At 41.0% G+C, this 12,375-nt stretch overlaps 1 protein-coding gene across 1 annotated transcript; it reads right to left on the bottom strand.

Moving 5' to 3' along the window:
* Positions 1-3,590: 3,590 nt before the first annotated feature.
* Il2 (interleukin 2) lies at positions 3,591-8,348 on the bottom strand. Its single transcript, XM_041658921.1, has 4 exons — positions 8,202-8,348; positions 8,052-8,111; positions 5,576-5,722; positions 3,591-3,704 (listed from the first exon to the last, which is right to left on the bottom strand). Exons 1-4 carry the CDS (start codon positions 8,346-8,348, stop codon positions 3,591-3,593), a joined length of 468 nt encoding a protein of 155 aa, XP_041514855.1.
* Positions 8,349-12,375: the final 4,027 nt, after the last annotated feature.

The raw sequence follows: 12,375 nt of genomic DNA, 5'->3' as shown, positions 1-12,375 counted from the left end.
CAGCACTCCTTCACTCAAGTACTAAGAACTACAGCTGTTGCAGGGATCTGCTTAATAATCTGATTTTACCCACTTATTTCAAATAATAGTACTATTCTGACACCTACATTATGCTTTGGCTCACTAACCACACTGGTCACTGCCATCTGTGCATTTACTAAAAATGACATTTTAAAAAATGTAGCCTTTCCTACATCCAGCTGACTAGGCCTTATTATAGTAAACTTAGGTGTAAATCAACCCTGTCTAACTTTCCTTCACATCTTCACATGACGTTCTTCAAAGCTCTGCTTTTCATATGCTCAGGATCACGTTATCCACATTCTAAATGATGAACAAGACAACCTAAAATTAGGTAGTCTACTAAAAAGAAAAACCAAACCCCTTCCATTTACATCATCTCGTCTAACCACTGGCAGCCTTGCTTTAACTGGCATACCTTTCCTTATAGAACTGTAGCGAAGAAACCTAAGCTTTAAAGCCATTAACACATCTAATACCAACACCTGAGCCCTTCTTTTCCTTTGTCGTATACATCCATATAAAACTGACTGAATATTTAAGTGTAATTTCATTAATTTTATAGACTTAGGGAGAATTAACATCTTAAGATACAAGGCCTTATAATCTATTAGCTCACTCAATTTATTTAGCTCTTACTGTTGCTTAATATCTTCTTATTTTAACAGCCATATATTTATTACAATTATTCCCAAATCTCTGATGTTTGGGGTTCTAGAGTACATGGTATTATTTTCAGATACATTTCTTGTGATGTTAACATATATAAATACAATCTACTGCACATGTATATTGGCCATATTATTAGTAATCCTATTAAACTCACCCATTAATCCTACTATTTTTCACTTCATATCTTTACCATCTGTGAGTGATAAACTTTTTTGTTTTTGTTTTTTGAGACAGGATTTCTCTGTGTAACAGCCCTGGCTGACCACGCTGGCCTCAAACTCAGAGATCTGCCTGTCTCTGCCTCCCAGAATGCTAAGATTAAAGGGGTCTCTATGGTAATATTTTAACATATTCCTTTCAACCCTTTCCCTTTCCCTTTCACCACACTTGTTTAAATGCGTATTAGACAACTGAACAAAAATGGTGCTAAAACCAGCATGGTGATATTATATATGTAACCCAGCCACTCACAAGCAAGAGGCAGGAGTAACATGAGTATAAAGCCAAGCTGATCTACATAGTGACACACAGTGCTATGTATGGTACCCTTATGGAGATCATAGGACAACGCGCAGAAGGCAGCTCTCTCCTCTACTTGAGTTGCCAGGCTTTTCCGCAAGTGCCTTCACTGTGGAGCTTTCCTGCTGGTCTGTACCCAGAGGTTAGACTACTCCTACTCTAGGTTAGGGAGCCTGCATGGCTCTCGACTTCTGAGGTCCAGCCTTCTGGTTTGCGGCACATCCCCAGGGTGGTCCAAGGCTTTCTCCACTCTGATTTATTGAACCTAGATCTTTCCAGTTTCAGCATCATTAGCTTTTGTGGTTATGGTATTCCAGTGTACATTCTTTCCCTGATTATTATTCTTGGTTTGGAGTTGTAGATTCTGGTGCTTCTTAGTTTGTTGCCCAGAAAACAAAAGTTAGATATTTTATTTATATTTCTGTAGCCACTGTTATAGTTGCCTCTTTTCTGTTACTATAATTAACACATTCTTCAAGATTGTGTTAGTGAACCTGAACTCTAAACTGTTTCAAGTCAGTAAAATTGCAGTGGTTGTGTGTGTGTGTGTGTGTGTGTGTGTGTGTGTGTGTGCTCAACTGTGCCTACTTCATTAGTGTCACATCTCCTGCCTGTGGTTCAGAGTCCCTTTTCATGGATAGTCACAAGAGGGCTGCTTTGGTAACATGCTCTAACTAGGGTGGATGCAGAAGCTTTGGTCTGTGCTACAGTTAGATGGATCACATTTAGAAATGGTATATGCTTTGTTGAATGAACTCAGTGATCATTATAAAATCATGCCCTTATCTCTGCTCTTCTTGCTAAAGTATGCTTGGCTACCTATAGTTTTTGTTCTGCTTTTCTGTTGTTTTTGCTGTTGTTCAGGATTAGTATTTGTGTAGCATATTCTATTCCCTATTCAAGAGTTCATTCTACTATTTAAAGTATTTTAAGTAAACAAGAGATTATGCAGATAGTTACATAAATGGTATTGGCACACCATGAGATCAGAACATTCCATGTAGTGCTTGTCTTTCAGATTCACTTCATTGGCATAGCATGAAGTCGGGACATACCCATGTGATACAATTGCTGTGTTCCTTCCGTATCTGAGCAGTACAACTCCAGAGTCCAATTTGGGGATGTATTTCCTGGTGCTATTTCTGATACAATTAGTACATGTGAGCCTCAGCCGGAAGCAGGTGGCAATCCCCAGAAGGGAGATTGGAGAGGGGTGATTTATGAAGTGTTGGTCTGTAAAAGACAGCACAGGTACCCTATACCTGGCAACAACTAACGAGCACCCACAGCTTTAAAGGAGACATGGAAGGAAAGGTAAGATCCAGTAAGAAAATATATCCATAAAATCATCTCAGAAGAAGGTGGACTCTGGCCAAGATGCACAGCCAAAGGTAGGAAGATCTTCCTTTGACTCTTATGATACCGGCATTGTCAGAACCCAGAGAAAAACCAGAAAAGAACAGAAGCCTTTTTGATTTAGCCAGGTGAGAGCAGTGTTAAACAGTGTTAAAATGCAGCACATTATTCTGTGAGATGTGCTGATTTGTCCTTCAAAGGTTCATGTGGTGGAAAGTGTGGCAGTGTGAACGTGGTAGGAAATGATTGGGTTGGTGCAGGGTAATTATGCTATGGCCCAGGGCTGACCTTATGAACAATGCTGCTTCAGTTTGTATGGGAGGGGACTGTTTCCTGCAAGAATGGGTTCTTATAAGTCACATACAAATGCACACCCGCACACAGCATTTGTCTGCTTCACATACTCCCACTACGGTGATGCCATGTTGCTATGAGATCCTCACATGCTCCCGAACATCCAAAACTGTGAGCTAAACTTCTCTATATAAAGTATCAAGACTTTGTTTTGTTATGGCTCAAAGCAGATTATGACAAAAGGTTTCAAGAATTTTTGTTTAGTGTCCTGTTAAAATTTGAAAGGAACTAAAGAGCCAATCAATGCTTAAAGGAAAGTGCATGTTCCTGTCTCATTTTACATCCTTCTCTGGGGTAGAGTGATTCTTGTAAGCATACTATGACCATCATAGAATTCAGGGAGCTGAGAAGCGTTCTAGAGCTTACACCACGTTGTCTTCAAAATGACAGACGTCTGAGCTTATTTATATTCACCAACTCTTCTAAATGCTTTTATTAATGAATCTACACAGACATACTATTTAACAATTCAATATAATAAATAATTTCAGATAAATAATTTAAAACATTTTAGAGCCCTTGGGGCTTACAAACAGAATCTTTAAAGATCCATATTTATCATCTGAAGATTAATAGTTACAAAGATAGTAAACAATACATCCAAAATAAATATAACTTTAAATACTTAAATAAATAGAAGCCTTGTGTTGTAGGTAGGAGGCACATAGTTATTGAGTCATTGTTGCGATGATACTTTGACAGAAGGCAATCCATCTGCTCAGAAATTCCACCACAGTTACCGTCTCATCATCGAATTCACACGAGGATGTGTTCTCAGAGCCCTGAAAAAGAACAGTGAGCTTTAGGCTATGGAGTTTACTTTACACGCAGTTGTTCCTCACCAACGTTCTATAGGCATCCATTTAATTCTTGTATTAGTCATTCACACTTCTTGAGTGATCACAATTGTCAGATTGTGTTTTATTGTGATGCCAGATGATAAACCATCTGAGATAAAATTTCCCTGAGTACAACTGAACGTTTGAATGAAAACACTGAACACTCTAGAATGCAGTGGTTTGACCTCTTTTTCTCTGGTGAGTGTACACAGCTATGTACTGATTTAGGTTACATATATGTTATATGTTCATCTCTAAACCTTAAGATTCTATTATTCTCTTATTTTCCCAAATCAGGATAGGAGCAACCCAGAGTAGGTTAGGACAGAAGTCTAGCAGGGGAAATTTGGAGACAAACATTTCATAAATATGGATATGTGCCTTGATACCAATGCAGATGATTCTCCAGTTTGTACACGTAGAAATATTCTAAATTTGTTGTGTAGATGGACTTTCTGGAAGCTAACCTCCTTTGCTAGAGGAGATATTTCAACTCTGTTCCTAGATAAAAAGCTAAGAAGAAAATATTTTGACAGGTTTGGGGAACATTTTTTCCAAATCTGAGCAATCCCTTGTAAGTCAGTGAGGCAGAACATTTCTTTTGAATAAATGTTCCTTTTAAAGCAACTTACCGTGATCTTATTTTGCATAGTTACTTGAATGCTCTAATATCTTGGGTTTTTTTTTTAAGTATGTGACTCTTGAAACATGCCTTCCTAGTTTTTATGCACCTCAAAAATTTATATCACTCATTTAGGGTGACTTCTGGTGTGGCCCAGAGCTCTTAGAGCAGACTTCTTTACATAGATAAGGGCCCAAGCCTTTCAACACCTAGATGTAGTTCTCAGCCTATTTTACAAGTCTCAGGTGAAAGCAGTGTAGAGAAAAAGGACTAGCCTGACACCCTCTTGGAGGCTTGCTACTACTGCAGAAATGAAAACGATGCTGCTTGCTCAGGATACCTGTCAACTCAGCAATTTTGTTTAGCAGATGGATTGAGAAAAGAGAACTGCAATTCTCCCTTGCCTCACCAAAGTCCGTGTTTCCTGTGCATGGGATAAAACCGGACTCTCTGAATATGGCGGACAATGAGGGCTGCTGAGAAGCCAAGGACAATGGCACTGGGTTTTGATCCTACTTCATGTCCTGGCTTTGTGGGAGCCTAGCCAGTTTGGATGTTCTCCTTCCTAGACCAGGATGGAGGGAGGAGGACTTTGGACTTTCCACAGGGCAGGGAACCCTGACTGCTCTTCAGACTGGAGAGGGAGGGGGAGAGGAGTGGGGGAAGGGGGAGAGGAGTGGGGGAGGGGTAGAGGAGTGGGGGAAGGGGGAGAGGAGGGAGGAGGAGTGGGAGGTGGGAGGAGGCGGAAATTTTTTTTCTCAATAAAAATAAAAAAAAAAACAACCAAATCCCTAAAATGGGCGCTCACTGTCGTCCTCTCACCATTGTAATGGCTACTATTTTTGGAGAGAAATCTCTGCGTTCTTCCACCAGTATAGCACACCTCTCTGGAAAAGCCTTTCAGATCGTTGGTCCTGGTCTGATAAACATGAAGGCAACTAAAACTGCCTGTTTTTTGTGGAATTGTACTCAGTACTTTCTCTCGCTTCCAATATTAGTGTGAGAGGAAGCAGGGTGGGACTCTAGCTAGCATCATCCTGCAGTGGAAGGATTCACGCTCTCAGCAGACTTTAAATTTTGTCTGACCAAATGCGTGGAACCTGATAAAGACCAGAAATGTCGTACCACTTCAGAATGCAATTCTTCTCTCCTTTATTTTATTTCTAGCTCAGCAAATCAAGCAACATCTTACCTTCAGTTTCCCAACTGTTACTCTGATGTTGCTGATGAAATTCTCAGCATCTTTCAAGTGAAAGCTTTTGCTCTGAGCCAAATCCAGCACACTCTGCAGAGCCCCGAGCTCTTCTTCTAGGCAGTGAAGATGTTTTAGTTCTGTGGCCTGGAGGGTAATAAGCATAACTCTTAGCTCAGCTCACCATATAAGAGCAGCCAGAAGGCAATCTGCAGCTTATCTAACCAAGAGTAGACAGTACATAGCTTTTACCCAGTCCCTGTTCTCAGTGTAAAGAGAAACTGAAATAGTGGATATCCTACATCTAGTGGAGCAAGAGAGCAAAGCCCTGTGGTTAACACTGGCTGTTAGGTCACTCTAGTGAGTACTTCAATCCAGCTTCATTAGACTTTGTAAAAAGTGTATTTCCTTGTCACAGTGCACATCATAGGTATAGACTACATTTCTTATCAGCAGAGAAATCAAAGAATGTCAAAGTGCAAGATTCCCAGTCTACACTAACGTCATAATCCCAGAATTGAGAACACAGAACGGTGAGGAGCAGGAGTCCTTGGATGCCTGCTGTCACAGACCCAAATCGCACAGACCTTATCATGACCCAGAATGATTACTGTCAAGATATCCAGGAAGACATGTTTAATATTTCTTAAATTTTTATTTCTCTGTAATTACTAAAGATGAATTTTTAAAAAACCTATTTGTCAGGGCTAGAAAGATAGCTCTACAAGTAAAGTAAAGACCTGAATTCAACCTCAGTGACCCACATCGGAGAAGGAGTGACCCAGCTCTCACAGTACACTGTGGTACACATACAAACACAAATACGTAATTTAAAAGCTCTATTTGTCCCAATGAAATAATAAGTCACAGTATTTGGACAGACTATTTGGAGAAGATTCCTGTATATTTCTGAAAGAATATATAGATACATATATGTCACGGATATTTATGCATACAGGCAATGAGAAAGAATACTGTCTAGTACTATAGTGCACTATGATTTCCATAAAAGCCACTTTAAGTCTTCAGGTCCTCTAGAAGCAAGCTGTGACCTGGGTCAAGTCCATTTTACTAAGTCTCAGTACCACAGTCACAAGAATAGGTAGCTCAAGGGTGGCATGGGCACTCATTTTCATTAACCGCACCCTCTGAATTAAATGCTTCTAACATTTTTTAAATCTTACATTTATACAAAATGGAGGTTAAATTTAAAAAAAAACCACAACAGACTTTATCACATTACTCTTGTTTCCAATAGTTGTTTAAAAACTTAGATTTCTAGGAATTTCACCACTCTCTGACATGACCTCATGTCTCTCTAGGGATCCCTAGATGGGGAGGTCTGATCAGACAGTATGTATTTCCGGATTTGTCCACCTGTTTGCTTCAGACTTGTTAGGAGGAGTTCCGCATGCTGGGTGTGGAGCTCTTTCCCTCACAGAACTATCTAGTTGTTATTGTTGGACTTGAAAGTTATGTGACTCTGGTTAAGAAGATTAGCTCTTAGGGGCCATTTCCTTTCCATCTCCAGTAGAACAGCCAGAGAGAGTTCCCGACTTCATAGAGGTGGGTCAACAGCATTGCCCCTTTGGTCCCTCAGATCCCATTTTGCTCTAGGCTTGGATTTATCCTGGGACAAGCTTTTTCTAGCACCAGAGTTATTAGTTCTCTTTTGGCTGTTGGGACTCTAGCAAACTTCTACCCTGATGGAGCTCTAGGAGCCTGGGGAAGCTGTTTCTTATCATAGAAATTTTCAATATTGAGAGATAGTGTTGTATAGAAATATTACAGCTCTCTGGTTCTCCTGGTTAGAAAAAGACTACATAAATCCAAAATTGTTTATATGCCTCAGTCCTTTTCTTCACTAGTCCTCACAGCATGGTTATGTGGTGCTGGACAGACACTGTTCTGAAGCCTGTTGAACTATGAGCATACAATTATCATTATGTTAGTAGGTGAGTGAACATAGACAACTTCCTGAAGCCATGAGAGTTAGGGCCTAGCAGAGCTGGGCCTTTCTTTCAGATCCTCTGCCCTACCGTCTGTGAATTCTGGATACACTTTCCTCAAACATAGAGTCTTAGGAATCTTCCTTAAAACAGTAAAGTATTTATAAAATGAGTACCTCTGAAGTCAGTTTTGACATTTCACAACATAAAATAATAAATCCTATTCAAACATCACTAAGATGAGCATAAAACAGAAATCAGCACAGTCTTTAAATTATTCCAGCATCAAAATGCAATTATCCTGTGCTTTCTTCTCCTTTCCTCTTCCCCAACACACAAATAAATACATAAGAAAAATTTAGACATAATCATTTAAAATCAATGCCATTATCAAACAAGAATTTTTACACACAGATTTCAAAGTAACTTTTTTTCTTCAGATGAGGATCTATTCATCTGATCAGTGTGCAAAAAGCATATAACTTTGAGTTCATTAAAGCACCAGTTGAACACAGAAAGCTGCTTACCTTCTTGGGCATGTAAAATTTAAACGTGAGCATCATGGGGAGTTTCGGATTCCTGTCATTCTGAGAAAGCATAACACATTGTTATTAAAGCACAACCTCTGGCGAGAAAACTAAAGGTAATGCCTACAGATAGGAAAGACAGGCACTTACATTGATCCCTCTCAGAAGCATCTGTAAGTCCAGCAATAACTGCGTGAGGTGCTGCTGTGTTTCCTTTGTAGAGCTTGGAGTGGGTGCGCTGTTGACGAGGAGCACGAGCGTCAGTACAACACAGGATGCAAGCTGCATGTTGTACATGCCTGCAGTACTTGAGGTCACTGCGAGTAGTGATTAGCAAGGGTGATAGCAGCACTTCAGCATGGGAGGCAATTTATACTGTTAATGCTGGAAAAATAATCCGGGGGTGTCAGAATGTTTTACATATTACACATATTTTCAAAGACTACCTGAGTGGCAGAAAGCATCACCTTTGTTTTTCCTCTTCTGATGACTCTCTGGAATTTCTTTAAACCCCCATAAACTGACTGAATGGATGGAGGTGAAATCCCTCTTGGTTGAGTTAGCCCACACTTAGGTGGCAGTTTTCATTCATACAATGAACGCCTTCTGTATGAAACAGATTTTCCTCTTTTCTTTAAGAGGGGGTGGAGATACAAAAGTAACTCGTGAAAATGCTCTTTGTCAAAACCATCCTGAGCCTGTAAGCAGCCTGTTGTGGACAAGAGCAAGAGAAGGTAGATGAAAAGAATAAATCTTTTAGATTTGTTGATTAGACAGGAAGAATATTGGTTTCCTGTTTCAGGATGGTTTTACCTTCTTATCTACACAATAAGCTAATTGCACACAAGGTGATAGATAGGTGGCTTCCTACAGTTAGCCAGAGAAATAGTAAGATCAGGACCCTTAAAACACTTTTGAGTTTGAGGTACTACTTTGTTTTAAATTTAACATGCTTAAAAAACATGTTCAAAAGTCTTAGTGTTTATTATGCTTTTTAAAAAGAGTGTGATGTGTAACAAACTCTCACTAGGGTTAGCACCTAAGGATGTTGATGCTATTTTTATGTTTCTAGTTGCACTTTCATTATTTTAGAATATTTTCGTGTGTGTGCGTGTGCCATGCGTGCAGGCCACAGTTAACTTGGGGAAGTCAGTCAGAGAACTCTTGCTAGCCAGATCTCTCCTGTCACCGTGTGTGACCCAGGAACCTGAACTCAAGTCAGAGAGCTCTTGCTAGCCAGATCTCTCCTGTCACCGTGTGTGACCCAGGAACCTGAACTCAAGTCAGAGAGCTCTTGCTAGCCAGATCTCTCCTGTCACCGTGTGTGACCCAGGAACCTGAACTCCAGTCATCAGGTCTGTGTGCAAATGCCTCTGTCCCCTAAGCCATCTCAACAACTTTGTTTTCTCTTCTTTAATAGTCTTGGATTTCTCCTCAAAAGCACCTGGGGCACTGTGAGAGTAACAGCAAGGGAATATTAACATGTGTTCTCAGTGGGTGGATTGAGAAGGATATATCAGATTCCTCATCCTCAGTGGCTGTGTGATGGAAGAGGAACACAGTTCCAATTAATTGATAAAGATGAGATCCTTCTCAAAGGGGTTGCCTTTAATATCTTCATTTTTAGTGCCTTGTACTGGTCTAGTCTTTATGCAGACATTTATCTAGTATCTAAACCACCCCTGGGTACATAGAGAAAAAATATGTGCCTTACCACATACCTATGACATGATCCCATTTTGTAGGTCAAAAAACTGAGTGTCAAGGCTGATGAGATGGCTCACAGCGGAAAGGTTTTTACTGTGGGAACCTTGCATCCTGATCCCAGAACTCACATAAAGATGGCAAGTGAGAGCAGACTCCACAAAGTTGCCTTCTGACTGCTATGTGCACACTGTGGATACATGTATCCACATACACTTCATGTTTACATATAAAAAACAACAATGGATACAATTCATTTTTAAAAAAGAAAAAAAAAAGAATCAGAGAAGTTATTGTTTGAGGTTACTCAGTCATTACTGCCAGTAAAAGGGTAGGATGAAGATTTGAAACTAGAATGCTCTGACTCCAAAACCCACTCTCTTGTCATCTGTGTTCTTGTTGACCTAATGTTTGGATGTAGACACATGAGATTCTGAGGAAATGGTGCATGTTGAGTGTTGTAAAGAATTTTGAAAATCAAGCAATTACTTTCAACTGAATTTTGACACTGGGGATAGTGGAGGCTGGAAGGTTAATCACTGTAAGGAATAGTGGCTTGTAATCTCTCACAAAGAACAAAGAGAATGGTTCTGGGACAATTCTCCATGCATTGGGCAATATTCTGAAAAACAAAACAAAACTCTGCATGTATCTTGCAGTAAGCGCTACAGCTCCTTAGGTGGCATGAAGACAGGTCAGAGGCAGGTCTCCTGATCTTGATTTGTCACCTAAGAATTCAGAAGTTTCTTCTGTGCCTTTCAGACTAAAGCACGCCATTGTGTGAGCGGGCTACCTGCTGACCCGCCGGCGTCAGTGCTCTTGTCTTCTCAGATCTTCATCCAAGCCCAAGAAACTCAGGTCTCCCCCTTCCAGAATGGAAGAAATCAGGCCCACATATTTTCCTGTGTGGGGGCTTTCCCCCACAACGAGGGCTTTGATGTCCTCATGGGCTTGATATCTATATTTCTCCAGCTGTTTCCATTAGAGAAATTTACATGGCTCCATTTCTAAAAAGCCTGTAGAAAACTGAGTTCCTGGGGCCATAGTTCACCCCTTTCTACCGTTGCATAATAGGCACCTTTACAAAAGCCGGCCTCACAGTTTCTTGAAGTACTTGGGGAGAAAGCTACCAGCAAGTGGGGTGCACTTTCCATTTTTATCAGACTTGACACAGCAGCTGGGCTTTCTGGCTGAGGTGGTGATATAATCAGTAGCAGCCTGACTACCACGTGTGGCATAACCCGCAGAGCTCTGCTGCTCGGCATTGGCTACTTTAGCTGCTCCTAGAGACCTCTGTTAAGGCAGCCTCGGTCCCTAGAGCTGCCGGCCAGGAAGCCAATTCGCCATCGCACACATTGTCCATCCATGTGAACTACTTCTGAGGGCTCTGTCTTCCACGTGAATTTATTTTCCCTGATCTTTCATGTTTCAGTTTGGTCTGTGAGAGCAGGCTACCTGACAACCTGCCAGCTTCAGTGTTCTTGCTCACTGTGTAAGGCCAGTGTTAATTCATCTCATTGGATTCTCTAAAGTCCCTCTGCCTTTCAGTTCAGATCCTGTCCTTTACCTTTAAAAGTAGGACAGAACGTTTGTGAAATCTGCCTTTCCTCCGGGTGGTGCTCGGACTTGGTCTTCCAGGCAATTTTTAATGATGTTTATGACCTAAAAAAAAATGGAAACTTTTTAAAATTTCTTTTGTACTTTCAATTTTTAGAAGTTTTCCAGTTCATTCTCACTGAGTCACATTTTAATGGATAAGAAACCTGATGTTTGAGGAGGTTGATTGGTTCCATGATTCTTTTCCTAGTTGGTGGTAGGGTTGTAGTAAAAACCCGAATCTCCCTGACCCCACACCATTCCATCTATCGTCAGTGAAAATAGTGACGCTGAGGTCCCTTTGAGTCAGGCCAAATTCGACTGTACCTGCTGCTCATTCCAGCCTACAAGAGATAGCCAGGGAATTCAGACAAGGTTCTGTTCACCTACAGCACCTCATCTGAGCGCTTTCGGGGTCTTCCAAACTTAGAATAGCTAGAGTCACTCAGTAGCTACAGATCCTCGTGTAGAGAGCTGACGAAATCCTGAGTGAATGTGTATTGCAGCACTATGTCAATGACCCTAATGCCTCAGACCCACAAGTGTTGTCCAAACTTTCCTGGGCCAAGCTTGATGAACTCGGAAAGTCTTCCTCTGGTCCAGATAACAGGGCTTATAGATGATGGGCCAGTGTGCACAAAAACTAGCGACCATAGCTTCCTTCTCCCAGATGATTGCTCTCTTAGGACACCCACACTGAGACTAGCTAACCTGCCTCCTGATGCTGTCCTGGGTTGTTGCAGTGTAGGTGTCCTCTACCAGAGCAGGTACAACCACCCATCCCGCCTTTTCCATACATGTATCTGTGTGGCTGGGCTTTCTTCATTCCCTTATTGCCCATTCAGATCAAGTCCAGAGTGCTAGAGCCCTTGGTGATCCTTACATTTTCTCCTGTACCTAAAGTACGGTAATGATTGTATTCCCAGTGCATCCAAGTGTCACGGTGCTCTTAGGAGTGTGAAGCTCTAAAGCTGACATGAAGATGTAACAAATGATTGCTTTAACATAGCCAGGAGAACCCTGC

The sequence above is a fragment of the Microtus oregoni genome, unplaced genomic scaffold (assembly GCF_018167655.1).
Source record: "Microtus oregoni isolate MIOR12 unplaced genomic scaffold, Mior012 000010F_ref0000083, whole genome shotgun sequence".
In the NCBI taxonomy this organism is placed as follows: domain Eukaryota; kingdom Metazoa; phylum Chordata; class Mammalia; order Rodentia; family Cricetidae; genus Microtus; species Microtus oregoni.
This window is presented reverse-complemented; position numbering and strand designations above follow the sequence as displayed.

What these genes read in the sequence shown, in the direction of transcription:
- Il2 (XM_041658921.1), bottom strand. Translation starts at nt 8,348, where the DNA reads ATGTACAACATGCAGCTTGCATCCTGTGTTGTACTGACGCTCGTGCTC. An exon ending in TGCTTCTGAGAGGGATCAAT is followed by an intron (nt 8,112 to 8,201) that starts GTAAGTGCCTGT and finishes ATGCTTTCTCAG; the next exon opens with AATGACAGGAATCCGAAACT. An exon ending in AATTTTACATGCCCAAGAAG is followed by an intron (nt 5,723 to 8,051) that starts GTAAGCAGCTTT and finishes ATTACCCTCCAG; the next exon opens with GCCACAGAACTAAAACATCT.